We start from the raw sequence: 24,383 nt of genomic DNA, 5'->3' as shown, positions 1-24,383 counted from the left end.
CACAAAAATATCCTAAAATATAAATACCATTATGTACAAGAAATTTTATTTTTTAATTAGTTTAATTAATTTAATTTTATTTTATAAATTTTATTCACATGCTCAAATCTCAACTGAATTTTTCTTTCAGTTATTGGGTGAATTCTACAGATTATAGAACTAATTACCAACATCATTATCATCTCCTGTTCTGCACTTAGACAGTTGTACTACCCTGGAGTCACGATTGTTATCAGTTTTAATAGACTAAAAAAAAAAAAAAAAAACAGTATCTGCTTGTAAATTAGAGCTCAAGTCATTTTGTTTAAACAGGCTTTTCAAATATAATCATGTTAATAATATTCCATTCTCAGCTGTCTTATTTCTTAAGCTCACACTACAGCAACTTTCAAAGTCACATGTAAAATGAAAGTATTTTGCCATGATTTGTCTTGTTCTTATACATTTTTATTCTCTTTCTCATATATATATATATATATATATATATATATATATATATATATATATATATATATATAATGATATATTGCCTCATCAGCAAGGCTTTAATGCAGTTTAATAAGACTATATTTATTTTTTTGAGTACATGGCATTTGAGTGTGAAAGTACAAATCAGTGAAAATCTTTGCCCATAGTAACAGATTAGAGGGTTGTGTCCCATTTTTAAAGAGTGTGTTTATTCCTCCTCACAGGGCTCCAGTGCTGGTGGCCTTGGCTCTGATTGAGAGTGGGATGAAGTATGAAGACGCTATTCAGTTCATCAGACAGTAAGTGCAGCTCTGTCACATTAAACAGTACACACACATATATGTGCAGCTACACCAGCACTGAAGACATATTCTTAACCATACCTCGTCTTTATGCTCTGAATCAAATGGATTTAAACACACTTTTCCAGAGGTTGAGTCATTCTGTCTCGTTTCAATTATAGACCTAGGTGAGCCTGTTCTGTTCAGCAGCACTTGACACTAAAAATTAGATCAGAAACATACTGCTGTACAGTCTGAACACATGGAACAGAAAAAACTGAGAGGCTGTTCTTACAGTCTATTTTCAGAATTCAGGAGTTTTAGGCAAAGATCTCAGTCTCTAGCTGTACAGAGCTGGTAGAAACATACCCCAAATGACTTGCACCTGCAGAGAAAGGTGGCTCTACTAAGTATTGATATAGAGTGGGGGCTAAATACTTGCATGTCACACTTTTTAAGAGTTTTATTTGATTAAAATTTTAAAAATTATGTATCATTTTTGTTCCACTTCACAATTATGTGCTATTTAAATCTCAATAAAATACAAGTTTGTGGTTGTAATTTGATACAATGTGAAAAGAGGGTAGGAATACTGTTGTAAGCCACTGTATGTTATTTTTGACTCCACTAATATAAATATACCGTTAAAAGAATATAAATGTTTTTCACACTATAAGGCACACTTAAAATCCTTTAATTTTCCCACAAATTGTCAGTGCACCTATTAGTCCAGTGCACCTTTTAAATTTTACCAATCAGGTTTAAGGAGCAGTTAAGCTGAAGTCCAGCATTATAAAGGAGTTTCAGTTTAGTTCTCCAACACCGAGACTGAAGTAGCATAGCATTAGATGCTAACAGCACTAACTCTTTTGCTGTTCAGAGGCGAGTATATCGGACTGTAGTCTGTGCGTTTACCGTGTTATAACAAGCTATGTGGGGCGAACAACTAGCTAATATCACCCTGGCTTACCGGAACACTCAGGGTTCCTCGGAGTAGTGCTGTGGATGCAGTGCATTAGCAGCTAACTGCTAGTGGTTGCCGTTAATGCTATAGCCATATGCTATATGCTATAATGCTGGAGAAATTCGGGAATCTAAGCCTACTGTAAATAAACCATTTTCAGGAGAAAAATCTGTGTAAATTAACATCCAACACCCGTTTGACTTTAAAAGAAAGTCTTTTCTTACAGTTTTCTTTGCTTAGCTTAGCTTTACTCAACTTAGTTAGCTACCCCCCACCACCACCCAGCAGCGAGACCTGATGAATTAGTAGTTCCTTATAGTGTCTCTTAAAATGCCCCTTATAATCAATTCTGTGAGCCTTATGTATAAAAACAGACCAGAAAATAGACGTTCATTGATAGTGCGCCTTATAGTGTGAAAAATAGGGTAATTTCATTTTGCCAATCTTACATTATTTGTTAATTGCATTTAAACATGCACTATTAATCACTTAAAGTATGATTAATCATTTATGATTAAATGTTGATTTAAGAAACAGATTAGTCACAGAATGTTGTGATAAATAAGATTAATTTTTGTTAATCAATTGACACCACTAATTTCTTTTAATACTTTATATTTTTTATGCATGCAGCAATGTCTCTGAGGAGGGTATCTTGTGTACCACAGTTTGACAACCACAACCAATTTGTGATAAGTTGGTTAAATTGTACAGATTCTATAGAACTGTAAAGAACATTTAAAAAAAAAACACTGGGATTTGAAATGAAGATTTCTGATCTGATTTCTCAGGAAGCGACGAGGGGCGATAAACAGCAAGCAGCTGACCTACCTGGAGAAGTACCGGCCCAAACAGAGACTGCGCTACAAACACCCGCACATCTTCAAGAACAAATGCTGCATGATGTGAACCTGCCGTCGAACCTCCATCATCGGACCTGAGCTTATCTGGACGTTATGGACCACATGGGCCACAGTGGATGCACTTTCGCTGACCTGCTAGCATAGCAGGACCTGAATAAACGGTCTGGTTAAATCCCCATTGGTGCCTAACACTCCTCACTCTCACTGTGGAGTGAACACTGCCATGCCTTTCTGAGATGTCAGGATGCTCTGCAGGGCTCAGTGCCTCACCAGGTCAATATGAAGCACCAAAGGTAGTCTTTGACCTCGTAAGATGCACCAGGACTGACACTCCAAAAAAAAAAAAAAAAATGCCTCAAACGATCATGATGGGCTGGACTGAGCCAGCTGATGTGAAGCCAGTGGGAATTGTGTGTATATGTGTATGTATATATATTTCTTTGCAACTCTTTTTTTTCTTTCTCTCCTTTTCTCAGTCTGCCAGGATTCTCAGGTCTGAAGTTTCAGCCATCGCTCCTCTCGTCCTGTTCTTGATCTCGGCTTTACTGTAGACTCGTGCCCCAGGCGTTTAGGCAGTTTGTGAGTAGTGCAGTAGTAGAACTGGGCCGAGAGGAGCTGGAGAAGGGCTCGTCTGAATTCTCACTCTTTCTTTGGACATGAAATCTTTGCAGCGGTTAACGGGCAGCAAACGAAAGCTTCTGTGAATTTAATATGGAAATTGCTTGTATACTACATGCTTTTGTTTATGTGCTTAAACTTTTTGTCCTCGAAGTCACTTTAATGTTAAAATGTAAAGCCGAACATGGCTAAACTCCATTACAGCAGTCGGTGGCTGCGGGCCCTCGATACTGTTGATAATAATGCCTACACATGCACATACAGGTCAGCTGACATCCCATATCGCACCAGTGGCCTTGCCGAAGGCTGACGTACGCTGGAGAGAACATGAACTGGTGTCTGGATTTGAGATACCTCCCTCTCTCTCTCTCTCTCTTTGCTTTTGAAAGAACACGTACCTCCTGCTGTATAGAGATGATGATGATGATTATGATGATAATAAAGGCTGTTTATGGATCATTCTGTCTTGCTTTGATATTAAGTGACCTCATTATGTAAGAATATAAATATATGACTCATGCCCACTTCTGGTCATTTTCATGTTCTACAGTGGAGCTCGCTGTATATGCTGCCATCTGCTGGACAAGAGCATGATGCACATAAATATCCAAGACTGTCTGTGTGCAGCAGGGGCTTCACAGTGCACATGCACCTCCAAGCCCCAGAAATGCACTCTCAAGCCCCAAACCTTCAGTGGCCAATAAAATTGTGTGTGTGTACGTGAGCTTGGGAATGCGAGGACATGTGTGACGGTGTTATTAGCATATTAATTAGCAAATACAGTGTATTGTATTTTAGATTTTCTTGTAAATTAAATTGATTAAATTAAATAAGCAGATAATTCATGCATTCATTTCTTATTGTTATACAACAGCACATGACTAGGTATTTCAACGTGAAATACCTGATGGACTCAATAGCATAACTAGTATTTTAAGCTAACATTTTGTTGTAGAAATTCTTTCTGAACTAGTGTTACAGAATGGAAAACAAAATACAATTTTAAAAAGATTTAGTTTTATCTCCAGCACTAACCCAGCACACCTAGTATTATGTAAAAAAAAGTCAGAATATGACACATTCACACACTTTTATTAAATGTAAAGGTATCAACATTTCAGGTAGATTGTTTTAGCTTCTATGAGTAGCTAGCTAGCTAGCGTTAAGCACATTTTGAAGCGAAATTGCGACATGTCAGTTATAACAGTAGCAAGAAGCTAACTGGTTAGGTTGGCTAACTAGCTTACCTAACCACTAACCAAGCTAACTCGCTATTTACAGCGTAACAGTAAGACAAAACATAGAGACTATCGCTAAACACATTTAATATTCATGGGTTTACCTAACAATGAGTCCACCCACAATGCAACAACAGGTCTCGTCGCTGGGTGGACCTGTAAAGACAAAGCTAAGTAAACCAAACTGTACTTAAAAAAAAACATGTTATTTTAAAGTCAAGCGAGCACTGGATGTAAATCTACACAGATTTCTCTCCTGAAAACTGTTTATTTGGGTGAGTAAAGCACTTCGGTTTATTTACAGTAAGCTTAGATTTCCAGATTTCCACTAGTGCCGCCCGACAGCACTAGCCTGAGGAACCCTGAGTGTTCCTGTAAGCCAGGGAGATCTTAGCTAGCGGTTCGTTCCAAGTATCAAATCAAATCAAATCAAATTTATTTGTATAGCGCTTTTTACAACAGGTGTTGGCACAAAGCAGCTTTACAGAAACATGATTACAGGACAAAGAATCAGGCAAAACATTACACATAGAAAATACAGAATACAGAACCCCCAGTGAGCGCGGAGGCAAGGAAAAACTCCCTCAGAGCTGCAGGAGGAGGAAGAAACCTTGGGAGGACCAAGACTCACATTAAAGGGGGGACCATCCTACCACTGGTCAAACGGCTTTTAAATAGAAATTTAAAAAGTCTTTTATACATCTATATAGGTTTTATGTACTCAGGAGTGTAATAGCGCCACTAATGGCTTGGATGTAATCTGTAGTGGAGAGTAAGATGGTCGATGAGCAGCTGATCTGTGGTGGTGGTGGAGAAGAGCTGACTTCAGAAACTTCCATCAGTCTGGCCGGACAGGAGACGCGAGAGCCTGAGGGTCCAACATCGGTATCGGGTCAGACAGGTGGGCAGTCAGTAACTCGGAGGAAGGCAGAGAGATGGAATTAGTTTTGACTGGATTTATGCAAAACTGAGAATATTAAAACATTATCAGAGTGTGGCAAATGACTCCGGCAGAACTGAATAAAACAGCCTAACTAAAGGCAGAGAGCCAGAAGGTAACATAGACATGGAGGCACCCTGAAACACCAGCATCCACCCACTCCACCGTCCACAAACCTGAGTGACCGTGTGCAGTGGGAGAACAACAGCACCAGCATCTCAGTTTACCACAATTTCCTCTGTCCATGAACCCCTGAATCTGCAGCCTTATCTAAAGGGAAAAACATTAATTACCAAAAGCTAAACTAAACAAGTAAGTTTTCAGTCTAGACTTAAAGATTGAGACTGTGTCTGAGTCCCGAACATATTCGGGGAGATTATTCCAGAGTTGAGGCGCTTTATAAGAGAAAGCTCTTCCTCCTGCAGAGCTCCTCTGAATTTTAGGAACTACTAATAAACCAGCACCCTGAGATCTGAGTAATCGCGGTGGTTCATAACAGGAGATGAGGTCTTGTAAATACTCAGGAGCGAGCCCGTGTAGGGCTTTATACGTTAACAGGAGAATTTTATAGTCTATGCGGAATTTGACTGGAAGCCAGTGCAGTGCTGATAGTACTGGACTAATATGGTCAAATTTTCTAGTTTTAGTAAGGACCCTGGCTGCAGCATTTTGAACTAGCTGAAGTTTATTTAAGTTACTGCCGGAACATCCAGACAGTAGCGCATTACAATAATCTAGCCTTGAGGTAATAAAGGCATGTACTAATTTTTCTGCGTCATGCAGTGATAGGGCATTTCTTAGCTTGGCGATGTTACGGAGGTGTAGAAAAGCTGTTCTAGTAACATTAGATATGTGTTTATCGAATGCTAGATCTGAATCTATGATAACTCCAAGGTTTTTAGCTGCTGAACCAGGCGTGGCTGAGAAGTCAGCCAGATTTAGCATTAAGTCTGATAATTTATTTCTAGCAGCTTTGGGGCCTAATAGGAGAACTTCTGTTTTATCACTATTTAATAGGAGGAAGTTGTGCGACATCCATGATTTTACATCTTCTACACAATCCTCGATTTTCTTTAATCTCACTCTGTCATCAGGTTTGGCTGATATGAAGAGCTGCGTGTCATCCGCATAACAATGAAAATTCACATTGTGTTTTCTAATAACTTTGCCCAGTGGGAGCATATATAATGTAAATAATAACGGTCCTAATATAGAGCCTTGTGGAATTCCATATCTTACCTTGGTATAACTGGAAGACATATCATTTATCCTCACAAACTGATAGCGATCGGTTAAGTACGATTTAAACCATGCTAAGGCAGTTCCGGTTACACCGACCATGTTCTCTAGTCTTTCTAAAAGGATAGTATGATCTATTGTATCAAAGGCTGCGCTCAGATCGAGAAGTATGAGTAAGGAAACACAGCCTTGGTCGGCGGCTATAAGTAGATCGTTTGTTATTCTAACTAAAGCTGTCTCAGTGCTATGATAAGGCCTAAATCCAGATTGAAATTTTTCATAGATCTGGTTTCTTTGCAGGTAAGAGCAAAGTTGTTGGGCTACAGCTTTTTCTAAAATCTTAGAAATAAAGGGTAAGTTTGAAATAGGTCTATAGTTAGACAGTACACTAGGATCAAGATTTGGTTTCTTGATCAGAGGTTTAATTACAGCTGTTTTAAAGGCTTTGGGTACATGGCCCAGGGCGAGCGATGAGTTTACTATCATTAACAGAGGTTTAATTATATCTGGCAGTACCTGTTTTAATAATTTTGTGGGAACAGCATCAAGTGTGCAGGTTGTGCTGTTTGAAGAGGAGATAATTTTCTCTAGTTCTAGCTGTGGAAGTGGGTTAAAGACTTCCAACCTAACTTCAGTAACAGAGTTTTGTTCTAGATCAGCCAGACCAGATGATAGAGAGGATGTAATATTTATCTGTTTAATTTTATCCCGAATGTTTTCAATTTTACTATTGAAGAAGTCCATAAAATCGTTGCTGGTGTAAATGGCTGGAATCTGAGGTTCAGTACCTGCCTGGTTTTTAGTTAATTTGGAAATAACACTAAAGAGAACTCTAGGATTATTTTTATTTATCTCGATCTGTGAGGCCAGATATGCTGAGCGGGCTTTATTAAGTTCTTTTCTATATTTAACAAGACTGTCTTTCCACGCAGAGTGAAACACTTCCAGTTTAGTTGATCGATATTTACGCTCTAAATTTCGTACTAACTGCTTAAGGTACGAGTTTGATCATTGTACCACGGTGCGAGCTTTTTCTGTCTCTCTATTTTGTGTTTAAGGGGTGCTACAACATCTAAGGTAGAGCGAAAGGTATTTTCTAAACCTTCGGTTAGTTTGTCTAGTTCTACTGGGTCTACAGGAGAGTACATTAGAGTTGATAAGTCTGGAAGCTTACCTGTAAATTGTTGGGCTGTAAAAGGCGTAATTGAACGTTTTACAGAGTAGCTAGGGGATGTACGTATATTATGACTAAGATGTAATTTAAATGAAATAAGGTAATGATCTGAAATTGCAGAGGTTTGAGAACGAATATGTGGGTTATCTATGCTCACACCCAGGGTCAAAACTAAATCCAGAGTATGATTACAGTAATGAGTAGGTCCTGTTATAGTTTGAATAATACCAACTGAGTCTAAAATCGATGTGAATGCCTTTTTTAATGGATCATCCAATTTTTCGAAATGAATGTTGAAGTCTCCAACTATAATCACTTTATCATTACTTACTGCTAAGTCTGTGACAAAATCACTAAATTCTTTTAAAAATTCTAAATAGGGCCCTGGTGGTCTGTAGATGTTAATTAAAGAAAATGCATTCTTTTTTGTAACTGGATTAATTATACTGGTGTAAAGAAGCTCAAAAGAAGTAAAATTTTCATAGTGTTTCTGATTGCTAACTAAGGTACTTTGGAAAAGTATGCAGACCCCACCTCCTCTACCGGACAATCTCGGATTGTGTATATAATTATAGCCTGCAGGGGTGGCTTCATTTAATGCTACATATTCATTTGGCCTAATCCAGGTTTCTGTCAGACACAGAACATCGAATTTCTGATCAGTTATCATTTCATTCACCAGAACTGCTTTTGAATTTAGAGATCTAATATTAAGTAAACCAATCTTTAGGCTTGAAATGTTAGTACTACAGTCTGGATATGATTGTTTAATATAAGTTAAGTTATTTAGATTTACTGTTTTAGTTTTTTGATGTTTTTGTTTGACTCGGGGGACAGACACAGTCTGAATACATTGGTATCTAGGTAACGTCTCTTTGCAACTCGCAGACGGTCGGTTAAGCCTCTCTGTCTGCGGCCTGGTCCCGGCTCTGGATTGTCAGCAGCTTCTAATACTACTCTGCCGACTAACTAAAAGACTATGAGCTATGCTGCATGAAAGTAAGGCAGCACCCTCCCGCGTGGGGTGGACACCATCCCTACCTAAAAGACCAGGCTTGCCCTCAAAGTGTAGCCAGTTATCTATAAAGCCCACATGATTTTCTGCACACCACTTGGACATCCAGCGGTTCAGCGAAGAAAGCCTGCTGTAAGCTTCATCACCACGCCTCATTGGGATGGGGCCAGAGCAGATTACCTCCTCGGACAGCGTCTGGGCCTGTTTAATCACCTCTTTAATATTAGCCTTAGTTACTTCAGACTGCCGCAGACGAATATCATTGGCCCCTACATGAATTACTACCCTCGAATATCTCCTATTCCCTAACCTAAGGTTGCCACTAATGTCCGGTGCTCTGGCTCCCGGTAAACAAGTAACTGTTGCCGCTGGTGCCCCTAAAGGAGTAGCTAATTTCACGTGTCGGACGATAGAGTCTCCTATCACCAGAGTACCTTTAACAGGCTCCTCAGTTGGTGCTTCACTGAGCGGGGCAAACCTGTTTGACACGTGAACTGGGGGAGCGTGGTGTTCAGGTGGGCTGGCTGTGGCCTTTGCGGTAGCATTAGCCTTAGCCTTTCGACTATGCCGCCGAGACGTTACCCATTCGCCCCGCTGTGAGGGCTCTAAGGCCGGAGTCGAGGGGGTACTAACTCTCCCTGAGACACCCGGGGCTGCTAACAGTGAATCCTGCTGTCTATCCCTTATTAAACCCCGGACGTGCAGCTCTAACTTATTCACCTTATCCACCAAGGAGCTAACTATCTCACACTTAGTACAAATACCACTATTGTTACCAGTATCGGTGGATAAGGGATCTAAGCTATACATGCCACACTCTAAACAGGTGTAAACCTGAGCAGAAGCCATGGAGAAAAAAAGCACTCACCTTGTTTCAGTTGAAATTAGAAACTTACACAAACAAACTGCAGCAGCAAACAGCTAATCCAGCAAACCTGAGGAAAAAGTCTATAAAAGTAGACTGAGAGTGGATTAATAGGTGTGTAGAGCAAAGAGGAAGCAGACTAAAAGTGGATTAGTAAGTGTGAAGAGAGTAAAAGAGAAGAAAACAGAGAAAAGTGTAGAAGCTGAAGATTAAAGCAAGCTTTCAGCAGCAGAGCAGCACAGCAGCAAACCAGCACAGCAGCAGACCAGAGTAGCAGGGAGCAGAGCAGGGAGCAGAGCAGGGAGCAGAGCAGGGAGCAGAGCAGGGAGCAGAGCAGGGAGCAGAGCAGGGAGCAGAGCAGGGAGCAGAGCAGGGACAACAAGTACCTTGTTTTAACACGGTAAACACACAGACTACAGTCCGATACACTGACCTCTGAACAGAGAAAGTGCTAGTGCTCAGCACAGTTAGCTGCTAAGGCTAATTTTGCTCCAGCAGTGCTAGCCAGGGTTAGCCAGGGCAATACTGCCCTCTGAACAGCCAAAGAGCTAGTGTCTAGTGGGGTTAGTGGCTAAAGCTAATACTGCTTCAGTCTTGGTGCTGGAGAACTAAACTGAAACTCCTATATAACACATTAAACTATGATAAAGTGCTTGTCTTAATTTTCAACAATGAAAATAAAATTTGCAGGTTTGTTTTGTCGCTTGTGCCGCCATCTTGATTTTTTTCCTAATACCCATAAGTGTGCACCAGAGAACTGGGACTGGGGCTAAAGTGCTTGCACGTAATGGTGGTTTTGAATTTTTAACTGGTATTTAATGAACAAGGTGCTTGAATTGCGGGTCATGCAGAACAGAAAACATAGATTAGACTGGTAAACTAGCAGGTTAACCAGCGCTTATGGTCATGCTGAAAAAAATTTAATTTCTTTGCCACTGATTCAGACCTACAGTGGGTGAGAAAATAACATAAGAGTATCCTTTATTAGTCCTACAGTGGGATAATCTGCAGAAGGTGGTGTATAAAAATGCTTTGAGGCAGAGTTATAATCAAACGAATCTGCAAATGTTTCCAGTACAGACTAAGTCAAATTATTTTTGTACACAATTAAAGTGGAAGTGGTCCATGTTCTTCGGTTCCTTAATGACATGTTTATCAGTTTTCAGCAGAAAGCCACATTTGAAGAAGGTGAACACCAGCTTAATTCTATTTATTTCTTGGTCATTTCTTGGACTTTTTTGGCTCTATTACAAGTTCTCTTGCTTGGTAAATATTAATTTACCAATATTTTTATTCTATAATGTTAGTCACCTTCTAATATGTACATTCCTGTAAAACATGCAAAACTGATAGAATGCTTTTAAAAATGTCAAATTAAACATACTGTATTAGTGATTAAATATTCCAAACACAAAAAGTAGATCATAATTTTGTATTGTATTTATTATTTATTGTAGTTAGTGCTATGATCGGTCACACCACATGATGTGGGGTCGCTCCAAATGACCTTGTGTGGTTAAGAATCACTTTAGCAAGATTAATAAACAATAAATTATATACAAAAAAGATTGTATATATGAACTGGGTAAGATTTCACAGAACTGTTAATAACAAAACAATCTTTGTATAAAAATCTCATCACAAATGAAGGTAATTAGGTAATATCCTGGCTGTTTACTTCTATAACTAGCTAAAACATTTTTCCTGAATATGTCTATTTATTTACATTTTAACGTGTTGGGGGGTTACTTTTCATAACTTTTGTACACAACACATTTTGTTTTATTTATTTTTTCCCAATAATGTATGTTAAATTCAATATATGAAAATTAAGTGTGTATTAAAAAGTGTAAACATTTTTTGTCTGATTTAGTTTTGCACCTATCTGTATATCTTGCAGGTGGGCAACAAAACAGGCACTGGTTAACACTATCTGGGTTTTGTTTTCATCAGAAACTTCCTGTCACACTTACAGTTTTTCTCAATTGGTTTGGCTCATTTCTTGAAACTGAGATGACATTTTCAAAATAACATCGACAAATCCCCAAACTAACTTGCGGTTCCTCACAACAGAATGGCATTTCTCATTGCTTTCATCACATTTCAAATGCTTTGTACATGTCTCAAGCACTTAGTATATCTTTGCAAATGGTTATGTACAAGTAGCCTGCACTTAACACAATCATCCTACATTTAGTACATTTTCCAAAAGAATGCATCTAGTTGATCTATCTTAATTGGTTGGTTCTCAGTGTAATGGTTGTTCTCTCCAAAACATGTCAGTACAATTTCATAGTATAAGTCATCATCTGCAGAAAAGTCGGCTCAATTGTCAAAATAAATTAAGAAATTGTAATACAATATAGTACACATATTTTGAAACATTTCATAAATTAATGATAATCAGGTGAGTGGGTAACAGGTGAAAGCAGGTTTTGAAGAGGAAGAGTGTCCCACATTACAGGTGACCAATCCATCAGTTTGTTACCTGAGAGTTGTTGTATATGATTTTGAATGCTGGCATTGCTGTATATATACAGCTTGGCCTGGTGCTGTTACTTTGATGCTTGTCCTGTGATGATATAACAGGTGATCAGTGTAGAGGATGGCTCAGGCATTCTTCCCATGGTGCATTGCTAAAGAACACATCAGATGCGATGTTGAGGAGAATTTATGGCCAAAGAGACTGCAATGGATGGATGGCCAGGCAGATGACCAGGAGAGAGAGGGGAGTATTCAATTTTTTACTGTATTGCATTTGTGACTTGACTGTTTTTTTTACATACTGTAATGTATTTTGTTTTGTTTTTGCAGGTTTTTGTATTTTGCATACATAGTATTTTTGATACATTTTCCTTAGTATTTTTTTTCTTTTCTACCTACAGTAATGTGTAAAGATGTACTTGTAAATAAAAATAGTTAAAATTTCCTCAGCAGAATGAGTGCAGTGTGTGTGGTGTTAAAATTGTATTCCTTTAGCTAGACCTCTGCCATAAAGACAAAACATCTAAGCATTTTGACTTGCAGTACACAATGCCAAAGGGACAATGCATTTTGGGGCACTGATGATTTGTGTGAGAAAGGAAATTAGTTTTTAAAACACATGGGTAGCGATATGAGCATGTGATGAGGATCCATGTAGTTGTGCTGCACCGTCCAGTTTATTTTGACAGAAGGACGAAATGAATGAAAATGTGCCAAAGCAATTGAGAAGGATCTATGCCATTTTAATAGTACTGACTATTTATATGGGAGAGGGACTTCATTTTGAAGCAATTGAGCAAAAGAGTGAACGTTTTGGGAGACATATGACATTTTGCTGGTTATCTGAAGTGTTGCGAAGAACTGTAAGTCTGTTTGGCCAATTTACCTTATAGTTATAGGAATGTCATCTCAGTTTCAAGAAATGAGCCAAACCAATTGAGAAAAACTGTAATATAAATGTGCTCACCACATTCTCACCTCTTATTGTGAGAACCAATATCCTCACAAAGTGTTCTACAACACCCTGAATTCAGTGAAATACAGACTAACTTCTCCAAAATACTTCACCTTCATGTGCAGTGTGTAAGCACCTTGAAGCCTGTGTGTGGCCACAGCAGCATTTAAGGTGGAATGGTAAATTCATACAATGTAAAATCTTCATGTAGGTGGTTTACTAAAGGTGATAAAGTAATGTCAAACTCAGATTTGAGCTGAATCGATTCATTTGAATCACATTGCTTTGAAGTCTCCATCAAAATTAAAAAAGCAACTGAGACTGTCCCAAAAATCTGATCTCTGATCTCAGAACTGTGTTAGTAGTCAACATAACGCATGACAAGATTTCCACACTTAAAGAACAGAAAAACATGCTTTATTGTTGCTTATAGTTTGTCAAACCATTAGTGAAATGGAAAGACCTGGGGGCTGTTCCACGAAGCGAGCTAACTCAGTAAGTCAGGCTTTTTAAGACGAGCCTGGCTCATTTTGCTCAAATTTCGGTTCCACGAAAGAGGCTAGACTTAAGCCTCATTCAGTTACTACAGCAAAATATGCGTTTGTACAAACGCTTAGCTTAGCTTAGCTACAGCACTTCTATTGGATGAGCCGTGTGACGCAATAGCCTTGCGGGTGGGAAACAAAATCAAGGAACAAGGTTCCGCCACGGTTTTATCCAATAAATAGCAGTGGATGCAGCAGATTATACAATATTCGTATACATTTAATTGAGTATTGTACTGTATTGGAACTGTGTCTGCACATTGCAATTTATTGGGTCAATCTTAACAAATTCAGGCCAGTGTAAAATGAAATACAGTATTTAATTGCTGTTATTTTCCAAAAAGATATATTTGCATAAATGTTATATCACAATAACACATTTATTAGTATTAATGATGCCCGGGTAGTTTTGATAAAAATATTTTTAATATATTTGTAATTCCATAATTCTTGGTCAGATTAATTCAAGTGTTTATACAACTGATATCAATTCACATATGTGATCATATTTGTTCTATATAAATGATATAAATGTTTGATAAACTTAATGATGCAAAACATGAATGGATATAGACAACTACCTTACCAATATTTGTATACAGGTGAAATAAATTTGCAAAAAATTGTAGGCTATAAAAAGAGCAGCCAACACTGAAGATGTAGGCAGTGATTGACGATGGCATGCCTATTTAAAAAGACAATCCAGGAGGGATGAGGGAACACGGGTAGTGTGCAGAGCTTTCAGTCTTTCACCTCCAAAGTAATTCTGGGACAGAACAGATCCACTGTTAAATTTAAAGCCATCAAATATACAAAAAAGATTCTAATGAATTCTGTAATAAAAAAATATAATATCTGAGAAACAACTTAACCTACCCAGAACTTAAGGTTCTGTTGCATGGGGACAGACAGGACCAGGATGTCCCTTCTTTAATTCCTGCAATGATGGGACGTCTGAGGTTTTGTTCTAAAGCAAGGTCTTCTGCAGGAGTGAGGGCTGCTAAAGGAGGCCCACCACCAGTAGCAGCAACAGCTGTTTTCTTTCTGGTTGCTAAAATATTTCATGCCGTTAATTTATATCATAATACACACTAAAATATGTAATTTAACATTTTCCTGCACATTAGACTAACCAATTGGAATTACCATTCTGGTATATTTTTATATTTAACCTTGACCTGCTGCCATGTTCTTTTTATTAAGACCACATGTCCCTTCTTATAATAGTAAATTAAAACACATTTTACGTTTGTCATTTGTAAATATAAGCCTTTATATTTTCATTTCATTCATTGCTCTTTTTTATATGTGCTATTATTAGCTTAGCTCAGCAAATATTTTAAATTAATAAATAGTAACACACATATGCTCCTCTGCTGTCTTTAAATGCACTTTTGAAATGTCTGTGTGAGTTTATAAACACTATGATTGTTGATGCAAAGGGACCAAATAAATCTTGTCTCAGGCATCACACTGGGCCGGCTCAAAAACACACTTCCTGATTGTTCTCGTATATATAAATTTGTTACAGTTCCTTCTGTCAGGGAGTTCGAGGTGGTGGTGTGCTGTGAAGATAATAAAATGGACCATGTCTATGGAAATTATGATTTGGAGCTCTCCTCAACTGATGGAAAAAACAGAGGTCCCAGTTCACCCGTTACAGGTAGTTGGCTGTGTGTTAATTAGATGTGCTTTTGTATATAAATCTCTTTTGAATGTCATATATACATAAATACATACATCAATGATTCTTGAGAATTAAAAAATTAGTCAGAAGGTATATTATAGAGAAATGTCTTCGCTGTTCAGACATGTACAGATGCAGCCTCCTAATTTAACATTTTTTTTAAATAAAAAATAGTTTTTCCCAGTTATGACTGTTTTTGTCAACACTGTCAGACACACTAAAAACTAATTATTTTTAATTCATTGCTATTTATTGGGATATTTTTGTCAACAGCATAAGACAGGAAACCTGATGGCAGTGACAAAAACCTCCTTTCACATGATCTGCAGGAGTTCTTTACATTAGCCATCTTGCCATATATATTTTTATCATAAATAAATATAATAATTTTGTGTATAAAACTGACAGTGGGGACTTTTTGTGGTTGTGACAAAAGCAGTGTCCTAAAACATGAACAAGTTTAGAAGAAAATAGTTAATGTACAAGAGCTTGGGTGATGTTGGGTGATGCAGTAGATCTAAATGTTTAAAAATAGGGTCCCCGGGAATGTAGTTGATCTTGTAGTTTCCTGATTTTATTGCTTTTTTTTATACATATTTGACGGTGGTGATGAATATGTGGCACACATTTTAAGCAACTACTAAAAAAATATCGTTTAAAACGTACCGTAGTGTTTAATACATATTACAATGTACTCTTTTGTGTGGTATAAATATTTTTCAAATCAATTATTACTTTATTTTTTAATAAAGTTAAAATCTCCTGTCTGAGGACAACTGAATTGTAGGCAACTCTAGAAGGTGACTCTTGTATCCTTAACCAAGTGATTTCTTTCAGACATATCTGGACGGAAAAGACGCTCATTCAGAGAGAGGGATTCTCATCTTTCTCCAAAAACCCTGAAGGTTCTTTTGGTTGTTCTCGGCTTCCTCCTGCTCTGTGCTTTGGTGGCACTCTGTGGTCTGGGGGTCCTGTGTGAGTATCACTCGGCTTCAGTCTCCAATGCATTTGCAGTGGTCCTGAAGATCTACTCAACTTCTGTTGTTCTCTTTTAACAGATTTCAATAAAGGAGTCTCATCTGAATTATGTGTCGGTGCTCAACAAAGAATCTCAGTTCAGCTACACAATGCTACAGGTAATAGGTCTGAAGAGTTTCCTGTTTTTGGTCTTGAAGTTTTATCTGATGGTTATGAGACTAATTGGCTAGACATGCACTTTATGTCAGCTCTGCCAGTCATCAGGCTTTATAGAACCACAGTTCCATGTGTAACTAACATTTTGTATTGTTGTTGCTGTTATTAAGCTTGATTAATAACCTGCTTTCAGATGCAGCTAAAGAGTTAAAATCACATTTGGATCAGGTTCAGGTGAACTATGAGAATGCTTTAAGACGTATTGCTTCCCTCAATGGTGAGTTTACACTGGTTTTCTAAATATGTTGGATTTTTATGTAGCCTAAAGAAAACTGATCAAACTAAAAACAGTAAATCAAAGTAAAGACAGTAGAGCTGAATAACTGAACTGTTTCTTTTGTGTATCAGAAACAGAAAGACAGTGTGAAGCTCTTAAGGTCAAGTATCGCCAAGTTCATGAAGTCTTCTCTACCTGCAGTGGTAAGATAAGGGATTTGCACCACTCTTACTAAAAAACCATCACAGATGATAGATCTGTTTAACAATTTACCATATAAATTACATTTTAAGAACAAAAAGTACGCAGCAGTAAAACACTCTGAATGATGCTAAATGATGGATTGAGCTTTAAATATAGGAAAGACAAAAAATTAAACAGCTGAATACAAGAAAATAAAATTATGGTGGACTAAAGGAAAGGCATTTATGGACTGTTGACTGGATGAAAGTGATGAACCCTGAATTTGCATTGGTGAAAGGGATAGTGCAGTACTGGCGCTGTCTTAATGAAATATATAAAGATTATTTATTTAGTTTTTTTTTTAATCCCATTTAATAGCAACGAGTGGTCCAGCGGTCTAAAGCGCTGCCACTATGAGCAGGAGGTCGCAAAATTGGCCCTGCTCCCTCCGAATGGGTAGATGGGGCTCTCTCCTCACATCACTCCTAGGGTAATGTCCACAGCACAAGGCGTCTGTGAGCTGATGTATCGGAACCGAGTGCTCGGCAATGCTGCATCAGCAGCAGCTCAAAACAAGCTGTGTCTGGCTTCACATGTATCAGAGGAAGCATGTGTTAGTCTTCACTCTCCTGGTGTGTTGGGGCATTACTATTGATAGGGGGAGTCCTAGTGAGTGGGTTGGGAAATTGGCTGTGCTAAATTGGGGAGAAAATGGGAAAAATTAGAAAGAACTTTATAAAAAAAAAAATCCCATTTATTTGTGATATGCCTGGTAAAGCACCACAAGAGATGGCCATAATACATCAAAATTACAACAGCACTCAATGTACAGATGTACACTGACATTTTTTTTCCTGACAATTACCTAAAAATAATATTGGTGATCATCTATCAGGATAATGTATTTTACCACAGAGCAAAAAAAAAATGTTTTAGGTTTGGTTATAACCGAGTCCTCTGAAAAGAAAAGAGCATACTACCATGTCTAAAAATCTGACAACACAAGTGAGTACTTTGCAGTGAACTTGGCCAAATTGTGCCCAAAATATCAATTTTTTGAGTAACCACCATTACTATCTAGCACTGCCTTAAGAAACAGAATGTACATAAAACAGCATAGGCAGGCTTGAGCTGAGTTTTATGTATGTTATAATTTTCAGGGCAACAGCTCCATATGTAAAAAAATACATACTGTATGTAATAATATTTATATTAGAGTATTCATATTATCATTATTTATTTATAGAAATAACCGTAATATGCTACATTTAAAACTAGTGTGTTAAAGTTTTCAATGCAGATTTCAATGCACTGATCTCTAATAAAAACCTGAAACTTGATGGTCCCTGAAATAAACAACTGAAATATGTACAGTAAATAAGGTGAAGAGCTTGCATGAATTAAAATAACTTAGTGATAACTGATAATCATCCAATACTCATTTACATTTCCCATTATAGATAAAATGACCACATTTAGAATGAAACCCTCATCTGTTCATATTTTGTTGTGCATTTCTTCAACATAAGATTATAAGAATTGTAACCAGTGTGGAGATGGCTGGAAGCGCTTGGGTGTAAAGTGTTACTTCTCCTCCACTGATTTCCTGAACTGGGCGAACAGTAGAGATCGCTGTGTTAAGAGCGGAGGACATCTGGTTATAATAACCAGCCAAGCTGAGCAGGTGAGTGGAGGCATCCTAATTTAATTTTAATTTATTTTCTATACAGACATCCAGTAAATTTACATATAAATATAGTAACTATACACAGGTTAGGTACTATATAAACAATACCTATTACAAAACTATTCAAATTTAAACTGCGTTTTCACTGCATGTTACTTTATATATTAGACTTTTCTGTCCACATTTCTTGGGGGCGTTGGACGACTTCACTGGATCGGGCTGAATGATTTGGAGACTGAGGGAAAGTGGATGTGGGTAAACAACCAGCCCCTGACTGAGACAGGAGTAACGTAAGAACCATGTTCTCTCATACAGTTTACACACTCCCATGGTTGAGAGTTAAAAAAAAAAAAAAAAAGGCAAACTGAACACAAAAACAATCTTTTTTTAACTCTACAGATTCTGGCATAAGAGGAAGGGGAAACCAGATGAGCCTGATAACTGGAAAACAGAAGACCCGTCAGGAGAGAACTGTGCTATAGTGCAGGATTTAGGTCCTGGTGATGGTACAGTATGGGCTGATGTGCCCTGCAGTACAACGACAAAATACATATGTGAAAAGTAAAATACATATTGTGTGTTATCCAGGTATTCCCACTTTTTATCAGTATTGGACCTGATCATATTTTCTAAATGCGTGTGTGAAAAAAATAAAATAAAATAATAATAATAATAAAAATTAAGTCTGGCAGAAATCTATGTACAAGTATCCATGTTTGTGCTTACATGCCTCTAAGTCCCAAGAAAGATATAAAAAAGCATTTAATTATTTTTTTTTATTAATTCTGTCACATTGCATCTTTTGGAAAAACACCCAGCTCAGAGTTTATTTAAATTCAAATAACTTTATCATTAATCAAGTTATCAAACATAAACCTTATTAAAGTAGTAATTTTATGAGCAGGTCATTTCTGTTAGGAAAATATACAAAATGCTAGATATTTAGTATTTTTTTCTATTATTTATTTATCCAATTAATTCCTAAGTTTAATAAGAATAACCAGACGTCATATTACAAAGCATCTTTTCTTCACTTTGGAATCAATAGGAAAAAAAAAAAAATATATATATATATATATATATATATATATATATATATATATATATATATATATATATATATTGCATAAAAAAAGTAAAATTTTCTTTATTAATGGGTTTTCTTAAATTGTGCAATTAGGGTTTCCCCATCTTTCCTCAGTAACTTCTAGACTGTGCAATAAATAAAGTCTAAACATTAGTATTCGTGTTAGACAAATAATCCTGCTGTCAGTTACTGTGGACACGTATTTCTGAACAACAGTAAGTATTGTTTTATTCATTGAATCCCTTCTTAAGTTTATTCTACTGAATGAAAATTTTACACACTTTGTCCAGGGCAGTGTTCACTTTCTGTAGAAGCAGAGACTAATGGCACTGTGTCGATGCACAGCCTACAGCAAACTTAGCAAGCTAGCTAACTAAGCAAATGCTCTATAAACACTACCTGTCCTATGTTTGATCTTGCTCACACTGACAGCTGAACAAATTGTGAAGTTTTATGATTGTTTCTGGATTTTGTTGTACTATCTTTTTGGCTGCTTTTTTGCACATTTTGGATGCTCTCTTTTCAGTTTGGACTCATTCCTAAACTTATGTTTCTATTGTTCGAGGCTGATGAAATCAGGCTTTAGGTTGGTGGAGGCGACATGTTATGCTCTTTAAACATAGACAGACATATGGTATGGCATATTAATGTGTATAAATTAATACATTTCTATTAATATGTACATACATACACATATGTACATAAATACACACATTTTATATATGTATGTCTGTGTGTGTTTGGTGTATGTGTGTGTGAGACCACTTCAGGTTCTGAATTATTTTCTCTGATTTTGCTAATTGTAGGTATATGAACGTTGTTGTTTTATTCTATACTATACTATGGACAACATTTCTCCCAAATTCCAAATAAAAATAATGTCATTTAGAGATTTGCAGAAAATGAGAAATGGCTGAAATGGTTGACAGCCCTATACAGTACAGGCCAAAAGTTTGGACACACCTTCTCATTCAATGCGTTTTCTTTATTTTCACGACTCATTGAGAGAATGCAGAGTGTGCAAAGCAGTAATTAAGACAAATAGTTGCTATTTTGAAGAAACTAGAATATAAAACATGTTTTCAGTTATTTCACCTACTAATTAATTAATTTATAAACCTTGTCTGTCATTGTTAAAAAGCATAATAAAGAGTATTTCAGCATGAAAGCTCTTTTAATGTGTAACAGGGTCCTGAATCACTGTGTACACTGTGTGTGCACTACACTGGCCTCCCTTTACTGTTGTAACTGTAGATATGTCAGTGGTAAAACCTCCATTAAATTCTGCATGTTACTGAGGTAATGATCCATGATAACAAACACTGTGTAAATGGACATGCTGGGAAAAAAAAATAAGAGGATCTGGGCTGTGTGTTTAAATAAAATATGCATAAATATACTAATGCAAATATGCAAAATGCATATTATATATTTTAATATTTAAATTATTTGGTCGGTTTTACACAATGTAAATTTGATCAAATGTATTCTTTTGATTTGATCTCCTGCTGTTGAGATTTACCTGCTCAGGCTCTAATGAACCTAATGTATCTAATTGTATTCACTGTATTGGAACAACTAGTTCTGTATTGTACAATAGGCACATATCTACATCTATTTTAGCTGTATCTTTGAAATATTTCAGTTTATTAATTACCAACTAAAGAGTTTTTAATTAGTTATAAGAAAATAAGTTACTTTTAAGCTTAGTTTTTTTTTTTTTTGCCTGGATGTTTTAAAATGTAATATTGTTTAATATTGAGTATTTTAATGAAACCCTTAGTTTTTAAACATTTCTTGTCACAGGACAGTCCTCCGTTCACCATTCAGTGTCAAGTTTGTCTATTAGTCTAGATGGAAACAGGGGTCCACGAGCACATAGTGGATTTTTTTTTCGCCACCTGTTTTTTCTTAATCTTTGAAGTGTCTTTTTAAAGGTTCTGACAGGTAACAGGATGAAATAATGTCCCATGACATTTATTTTTAACCCTTTAATGCATCTATGCTAATTCCGAACCGGAAAAAAAATATTAAGAAAATGGCATAGCTCCTTGAGTTAACAACCTATACAGACAAATGAACACACTTTTCCATACAATTCTGGGCCAAGGAATTTTTAAGTTTTTTACACATTTTGACATAATTTTGGGACAAAAATATAAAGAAATAGCAAAAAATTTTAATTTGCCTGTATGTTTTCACATTACACTAAAATCATGTGTATTAAATAAAAAACATCTTGGGTTTTTTCTTAATCTTTGAAGTGTCTTCTTTAAGATTATGACAAGTAACAGGACAAAAAATGTCCTGTGGGGCTTATTTTTAACCCTTTACTACACCTATCCCAATTTCGAACCTAAAAAAATATGTAGAAATTGGCATAGCTTCTTGAGTTAACAACCTATACAGTCAAATGAGCACACTTTTACATACAATTATGGGCCAAGGAATTCAATAAAATGGTCATTTTTAAGTTTTTGACACATTTTGACTTAATTCTGGTACAAAGAGATAAAAAAATAGCAGAAAATATTATGGTTGCCTGTATGTTTTTTACATTAAACATTATATTCACATTATGAAAAGTCTACTTTTAGATCCTGACAGGTACCAGGATGAAAAATGTAATAAGCTGTATTAGTATAGTGTGGTACTAATAATTTTAATCCTCATTATCACCATTGAAGAGATCATCAAAGTCTATCTTTTAAATCTCTGTCCCTTCCTCTTGATCATCTCAATCTCCAATCAATTCGGTCTCTTCTGCTCTTGCAAAAATGTCAAGAGAAGGAGGGAAGATGGGGCAAACTGACCAGACCGGCTCCAACACCCCCTCTTCCATTGTCTTCTCCCAACCCGTACCCTGATCGTAAGGGTTTGGCCTTTCAGATTTTGGCTGATCGGTCCTTTTATAGCAGGAAACCCAGTAGTTTACTCTGTCTACTTTAAAACTTGCATCCAGGGCTCTGTTAACACCCACCATCTTTTGCAGCATCTTGGTTCTCATAGCATCAATGGAGGTCAGTTGGCCAATGGACATACAGAACATTATCTCCTGTTGGAGCTCATTGCTGTCCTGCCACAATGTACCAAGCTGCAGCTTCTTCAAGGGAGCTTTGCTCTTAAAAGAACACTGGTGCAGCGTAGTATCCCAGAAGCGTGCTCCAGTATTTAGATCCCGGAGCTCCAGCTAGCTCAGAGACATTCACTAGCTCACTATGCAAGCCAGTTCCATGTGGAGGTCCAGTGGAGGTACAAGACAACACGGGTGTCTGTCTCCTCCTGGTTTGACTGCAGGGCGTGGATCTCTGAAGCCTGAACCCTTAACTAAATGTAAAAAAATCTACACATACCTGTATATTGAAGACGCTACAATTCTAGCGTTCCATTCAAATGTTTTTATAGCATTTGGATATGTGATGACAGCTAATGTTAAGCAACGATAACTATAGTCAACTTACTTGGACATTTGTTAAAGTTAGGATCTCATATCAACCCATACCACTGCCCTCACTTCTCTAGCCCAGATGCTGCCTCATTGCTCCCCCAGACCTTGAGAAGCAGATCACATAGCTGCTTCTTATTTACCTCATTGCTAAGAAAGCATTTAAAGTCACAAGATTTGTGGGTGTATGGGCCACCAATTATGACTTTCTCAGTGGAGCCTCATCTGACCCTCTCCTGGGAGAGGGTCAGATGAGAATCCCGACGCTACCAGACAGAGTCTGTCTGGTAGCAATCTGTGGAGATTAAGTCCTGCTTGAGAATCAAATGGTTTAAGAGCTGCAGATCTCCACATGTTGGTTGAAGGTTAGTCATATGGAAAAGAGCATTGACATCTAGTATGAAGAGTGCATCCTTAGGGTAGGTGACCTCCGCATCTCTATCTTGAAGGAGACGGTGGCCTTGATTGCTTTGTGTGCTCACATTAGTGCCAGAAGACTTCACAAACTTCATGAAAGTTTCCTCCATGTTCCTCCATCTTTTCCAGTACAGAGAGAGCCCCTGGGATTAGAGATAGCCCCTAGCTTGATGTAGGTGGGAGAGGCCAATGTTGGCAAGAAATGCCTCAAACCATGTTAGGTATCTGTATGGATATGGCTTAAAGCCAGCTTTACATAGTGGCAGGTCAGCAATGAGCTCCAACAGGAGATAATATAATGTATGTCCATGGTCAACTGACCTCCATTGATGCTGGAAACTTTCATGAAGTTTGTGAAGTCTTCTGGCACTAATGTGTGCACACAAAGCAATCAAGGCCACCACTGAGGCAGCATCTCGGCTAGAGAAGTGAGGGCAGTGGTATGGGTATATGAGATCCTATTGCCTAACTTCAACAAATGTCCAAGTAAGTTGAAAAAGGCTCAGACCATAGTTATCGTTGCTTAACATTAGCTGTCATCACATATCCAAATGCTATAAAAACATTTGAATGGAACGCTAGAATTGTAGCGTCTTCAATATACAGGTATGTGTAAAAATTTTTACATTTTGTTAAGGGTTCAGGGTTCAGAGATCCACGCTCTGCAGTCAAACCAGGAGGAGACAGACACCCGTGTTGTCCGTGTTGACCCGTGTGCTCCACCAAGCTGTAAAGTGGGGGTACAAGTACAGTGTGATGAGGACCCCGAACATCGACATATTACTGAACCTGCTTTACCATGTCAGCAGTGTCAACC

General features: G+C 37.4%; 2 protein-coding genes across 3 annotated transcripts in view; both read left to right on the top strand.

Annotated features, from left to right (window-relative positions):
• The window catches only part of ptp4a3a (protein tyrosine phosphatase 4A3a), a 56,267-nt gene extending 52,614 nt beyond the window's left edge, over positions 1 to 3,653 (top strand). For both annotated transcript variants that reach the window (XM_015602237.3, XM_015602238.3), the window contains exons 5-6: positions 693 to 767; positions 2,505 to 3,653. In XM_015602237.3, the coding sequence (XP_015457723.1) occupies positions 693 to 767; positions 2,505 to 2,622 (193 nt within the window). In that variant the 3' untranslated portion in view covers positions 2,623 to 3,653. The remainder of the gene's footprint in view (positions 1 to 692; positions 768 to 2,504) is intronic.
• Positions 3,654 to 15,105: 11,452 nt separating this feature from the next.
• LOC103032085 (CD209 antigen-like protein C) lies at positions 15,106 to 19,472 on the top strand. Its single transcript, XM_049476419.1, has 8 exons — positions 15,106 to 15,312; positions 16,174 to 16,311; positions 16,395 to 16,472; positions 16,664 to 16,747; positions 16,879 to 16,950; positions 18,460 to 18,614; positions 18,786 to 18,907; positions 19,017 to 19,472. Exons 1-8 carry the CDS (start codon positions 15,231 to 15,233, stop codon positions 19,180 to 19,182), a joined length of 897 nt encoding a protein of 298 aa, XP_049332376.1. The 5' UTR covers positions 15,106 to 15,230; the 3' UTR covers positions 19,183 to 19,472.
• Positions 19,473 to 24,383: the final 4,911 nt, after the last annotated feature.

This window comes from Astyanax mexicanus, chromosome 3, assembly GCF_023375975.1.
Source record: "Astyanax mexicanus isolate ESR-SI-001 chromosome 3, AstMex3_surface, whole genome shotgun sequence".
Taxonomy (NCBI): Eukaryota; Metazoa; Chordata; class Actinopteri; order Characiformes; family Acestrorhamphidae; genus Astyanax; species Astyanax mexicanus.
This window is presented reverse-complemented; position numbering and strand designations above follow the sequence as displayed.

Coding starts and splice junctions, on each gene's coding strand:
- LOC103032085 (XM_049476419.1), top strand. CDS start 15,231: ATGGACCATGTCTATGGAAATTATGATTTGGAGCTCTCCTCAACTGAT. Junction 16,312..16,394: donor CTGTGGTCTGGGGGTCCTGT/GTGAGTATCACT, acceptor CTCTTTTAACAG/ATTTCAATAAAGGAGTCTCA. Junction 18,908..19,016: donor CTGACTGAGACAGGAGTAAC/GTAAGAACCATG, acceptor TTAACTCTACAG/ATTCTGGCATAAGAGGAAGG.